This window comes from Perca fluviatilis, chromosome 1, assembly GCF_010015445.1.
Source record: "Perca fluviatilis chromosome 1, GENO_Pfluv_1.0, whole genome shotgun sequence".
Taxonomy (NCBI): Eukaryota; Metazoa; Chordata; class Actinopteri; order Perciformes; family Percidae; genus Perca; species Perca fluviatilis.
The window spans coordinates 172,901-177,900 of NC_053112.1; the positions used below are offsets into that span (position 1 = coordinate 172,901).

Below are 5,000 nucleotides of genomic sequence, written 5' to 3' on the forward strand. Positions count from 1 at the left end.
TGCACCAATCAGGGCCAGGAGGAGTGTCTAACTGTTCAGATGCACCAATCAGGACCATGGGAGGTGTCTAACTGCGTGTCAATCACTGCTCATGCACTTGCATTCATTCTCCCTTGTGTATTACACATTTGCTGAAATGTTGTGTTTAATATATGCAAAGGAGGCGTTATCTTTTTCAATATATGCATCCTTTTAGCACGACTCTTTGTGGAGAAACTCAGATTTACAGATCTGTCGATTAAATCAACTAATCGATTAGTCGATACGATTGAATGAGTGTTAGTCGACTAAGAATTTCTTCAATCGAGCACAGCCCTATTTTTTTGTTAAAGTGATGGTTCGGAGTAATTTCACCCTAGGGTCCTTTGCACCATGACCTCGAGCCAAACACCCCCCCAGAAGCTTTTTTCACCTGGGTCTAACATTGGGAGAGTTAGCGTAGCGTAGTGTTATCAGCTGAATAGCTTAGCGCAGGGGCTAATGGAGCCGAGAGTGTCTCTTGTACATTACCCAACTAATAATGCCCGAAATGATACCAAACTTCTACACTAGTATATATAGGTTATGTACTCATAAAATGATGGATTGGAAAGTTTGTAAGTACACCAGAAGATTATGTAAATAACACTTGCCTGCTGGCTTCTGCTCTCTGCTGCTGCTGCTGCTGCTGTTACTACCGGGCAGTAAGAGTGCTTAGGGCCGTCTACAAATTACAACACCGAAAAGAGATGCAACAAAAATATTTATTAATTTAATGATTAAATAAGGTAATGTCTCCAAACTTACCTCAATTATAACTTGTCTCCTGCTAGTTATACTACAGCAATTACTTTAAAAAATAAGTTAAATTAATAAATATTTTGGTTGCATCTCTTTTCGGTGTGGTAATTTGTAGACGGCCCCTAAGCACTCGTCTTACTGCAACAACAGCAGAGAGGAGGCAAGTGTTATTCACATAAACTTCTGGTGTACTTACAAACTTTACAATCCAAAATCCACTTAAACTGCCTTAAGTGCTTCGGGAAACCCCTGAAATGTGTTTCCTGTGTGTGTCCAGTCCTCAGCGTTCTCTGACGATGAAGAAAGGTTCATCTTAAACAACAGGCGACCTCTGACCCCACCCATGCTCAACCCCGCCCACCGCTCGTCCTGTTGGGACGTCTTCGCCTCGGCCTACGAGCTGACGGAGGCCACGGAGGCCACGGAGGCCACGGAGACGGAGACGACCACTCGGCTTCCAACGCCAGAGGAGAAGATGAGGAAGCAGGCGGAGGCAGTCGCAGCCGATATCGTCCCGATTAACATCACAGGTGGGGGACCGAACCATCTAGATCAGGGGTGACAAACTCAATGGACCTTCTTCACAGCAGACATGTTGACTCGTCATAGTAGGAAAAGCACAGCTGACATTGATAACCTTAACGATGGCTCAGTTCCATCAAGTGTCCCAGTAAGATATTTCAGTGAGTCAGCATGCACAATACCAGGACCTCTCCTAAGTGGAATGCAGCCATCAGTAATGGTTTAATACCAGGGTCTCTCCTAAGTGGAATGCAGCCATCAGTAATGGTTTAATACCAGGGTCTCTCCTAAGTGGAATGTAGCCATCAGTAATGGTTTAATACCAGGGTCTCTCCTAAGTGGAATGCAGCCATCAGTAATGGTTTAATACCAGGGTCTCTCCTAAGTGGAATGCAGCCATCAGTAATGGTTTAATACCAGGACCTCTCCTAAGTGGAATGCAGCCATCAGTAATGGTTTAATACCAGGGTCTCTCCTAAGTGGAATGCAGCCATCAGTAATGGTTTAATACCAGGGTCTCTCCTAAGTGGAATGCAGCCATCATTAATGGTTTAATACCAGGACCTCTCCTAAGTGGAATGCAGCCATCAGTAATGGTTTAATACCAGGGAACCAGCATATACACGGTACCGTACCGTAACAGCACCCTACGATACTGTCTATTTGCTGGATGGTTTCAAAGTAAAGGCACCCTAACGGTACCGTCTATTACAGGTTGGGTTATTTGCAAACTGTGACCCATGTCTGCATTTTGAGACAGAATATCTTCTACCAGAAATTCCTTAACTAAGAGTTGTTTATATAATATTTATATGTTATCTGTTGGTTCTTCAGGTCGGTTTTTGTCCATCCAGTAAGTGCGTTCACAAACCCACAGACTTCGTTATCCCGTTCCGGCCACACACCAACGCAACTGGAGGGGGGGTCAAGCGCTGGGATGCCGGATGATGTCAGCGAGAAGCTGGGTATAAACTCCACCCATTTATTACCCAAATATAGACAAAGTCCCGCCCCTTCCTGTGTATAAGTCCCAACTCTTTGTGTCTAAGTCCCGCCCCTTCCTGTGTCTTCCAGTGTCGAAGTCCTGCCCCTTCCTGTGTCTTCCAGTGTATAAGTCCCACCCTTTCCAGTGTCTAAGTCCCACCCCTTCCTGTGTCTTCCAGGATATAAGTCCCACCCCTTCCTATGTCTTCCAGTGTCTAAGTCCCGCCCCTTCCTGTGTCTTCCAGTGTCTATGTCCCACCCCTTCCTGTGTCTTCCAGTGTGTAAGTCCCACCCCTTCCTGTGTCTTCCAATGTATAAGTCCCACCCCTTCCAGTGTCTAAGTCCCGCCCCTTCCCTGTGTCTTCCAGTGTATAAGTCCCACCCCTTCCAGTGTCTAAGTCCCACCCCTTCCTGTGTCTTCCAGTGTCTAAGTCCCACCCCTTCCTGTGTCTTCCAGTGTCTAAGTCCCACCCCTTCCTGTGTCTTCCAGTGTCCAGTGTCCGGTGTCCCACCTTCCCTGTCTGTCTTCCAGTGTCTACGTCCCACACCTGTGTCTTCCAGTGTCTAAGTCCCCTGTGTCTTCAGTGTCGGTCCAGTGTGTAGCCCTTCCTCTTCCAGTGTGTAAGTCCCACCCCGTCCGTCGTCCGGCTTCGCCCCTTCCGTGTCTGTAAGTCCCACCCCTTCCTGTGTCTTCCAGTGTCTAAGTCCCCCCCCTTCTGGTGTCGTCCCTTCCATGTCTAAGTCCCCCCCTTCTGGTGTCTAGTGTCGTCCCACCTTCCGTGTAAGTCTCTACCGTGTCTGTGTCTTCCTGTGTCTTCCCGTGTCTTCTCCAGTCGTCTGTGTTAATTCCATGATTCATTCCTGTGTCTTCCAGTGTCTAAGTCCCACCCCTTCTGGTGTCTTCCAGTGTCTAAGTCCCGCACCTTCCTGTGTCTTCCAGTGTCTAAGTCCTGCCCCTTCAGGTGTGTAAGTCCTTCCTCTTCCTGTGTGGAAGCCCCGCCCCTTCCTGTTTGTAATGCTGCGTTCCAGACACATTTTTTAGCCCGTAAGTCATGACTCACGACTTGGTAGCGTTCCAGGCAAAGTCACGACAAATCCTTTTAGCTGCTGCTAGCGTTAGCTAGCGCTAGCTAGCACTAGCTGATACTAGCGATTTCTAGTCGGTGACATATTTTGGGCTTAATTTAATAAACATAACCTGTAGTGGAACGCAGCATAAGTCCCGCCCCTTCCTGTGTATAAGTCCCACCCCTTCATGTGTGTAAGTCCCGCCCCTTCAGGTGTCTAAATCCCGCCCCTTCCTCTGTGTAAGTCCCGCCCCTTCTGACTTTTGGACACAGGAAGGGTGAGACTTCTCTTTCATTAAAAAGTGTGTCTTCTTCTCTTCTCCTCTTACCTCCTGTCTCTGCAGACTCGCCCACTGGTTCTCCTGGTTCTCCTGGTTCTCCTGGTTCTGCGGTTCTACCAGCTGGGTTCTCCGGCGTCGGTCGGCCAGCGGAGGAGAACCTAACGCACCCAGCGCCGGCGGCAGAGAGAGGCGGAGCCAGAGAGGAGGGCAAGTCGTCCCTAAGGAGGATCCGAGCGCCGAGAGGAGGAGGGATGTGCAGCCTCATGGCCTCCCTCACCTCCGCCCCCCCCACTGACCCCTCCCCCCTCCCCCAACCACCCCCCCTCCCACGCCCCGAAACCAACTCCTCTCTGGACTCCTGCGGGACGCTCAGCGCCTCCTCCTCTTGTTGCCAGGTCTGTTTCCTCAGCAGAAATCAGTTCACATTATTAACCAGTTTTTGCTCACACACACACACACACACACACACACACACACACACACACACACACACACACACACACACACACACACACACACACACACACACAGACATACATACACACACAGACAGACACACAGACAAACAGACACACACACACACACACACACACAGACAGACACACACACACACAGACATACACACACACACACACACACACATACACACAGACACACACACACAGACATACACACATACACACATACACACACACACACACACACACACACACACATACATACATACATACATACATACACACACACACACACAGACACACATACACACACACAGAGACACACACAGACACACACACAGACACACAGACACACACAGAGACACACACACACACGCAGACACACACACACAGACACACACACAGACACACACACAGACACACAGAGAGAAACACACCACTCATATTTTAGAAACATTTGTGTGCACGTAAATGTTCTCACTGTCAAAAGAAACTACAAAAACCTAAAACTGAACTTATTCTCTTCCTGTTTTTCTTCTTAGCCGCGGCGGCTTGGCGCCCGCTACTCCGGCTCTCTCCGCCTTCCTTCTGCTTCCGTTCTTCCGGTATCTATTTCCTCTTCCTCCATCGCAGACTCCCAGCTCAGCTTCCAGACTCTGCAGAGCTGCAACAGCGGCGACACGTGGAACTACGAACCCCTCTCCCCGAGCGCCAGCGGCGACCACGACGGCGACTGGAGCTGCATCGCCACGGAGACGAGACGTGTTTCCGGGGAAGGTGTAAACTCGTCTGGTCTCTCCACGCCATCTCGCGCCGACACAAGCTCCCTGTGCTCAGAGTTTTCAGCGTTTTCAAACTCCTCTCTCAGAAAGCACAGCACTTCTTCTTCTTCGTCGTCCACGATGTCG

At 49.3% G+C, this 5,000-nt stretch overlaps 1 protein-coding gene across 1 annotated transcript in view; it reads left to right on the forward strand.

Moving 5' to 3' along the window:
- The window catches only part of LOC120560058 (serine-rich adhesin for platelets-like), a 23,913-nt gene that overhangs the window by 14,510 nt on the left and 4,403 nt on the right, over positions 1-5,000 (forward strand). Inside the window, exons 5-8 of the mRNA XM_039802163.1 lie at positions 1,058-1,310; positions 2,157-2,267; positions 3,698-4,029; positions 4,635-5,000. The exon at positions 4,635-5,000 is cut by the window's right edge and continues 1,166 nt beyond it. Of these exons, the coding sequence (XP_039658097.1) occupies positions 1,058-1,310; positions 2,157-2,267; positions 3,698-4,029; positions 4,635-5,000 (1,062 nt within the window). The remainder of the gene's footprint in view (positions 1-1,057; positions 1,311-2,156; positions 2,268-3,697; positions 4,030-4,634) is intronic.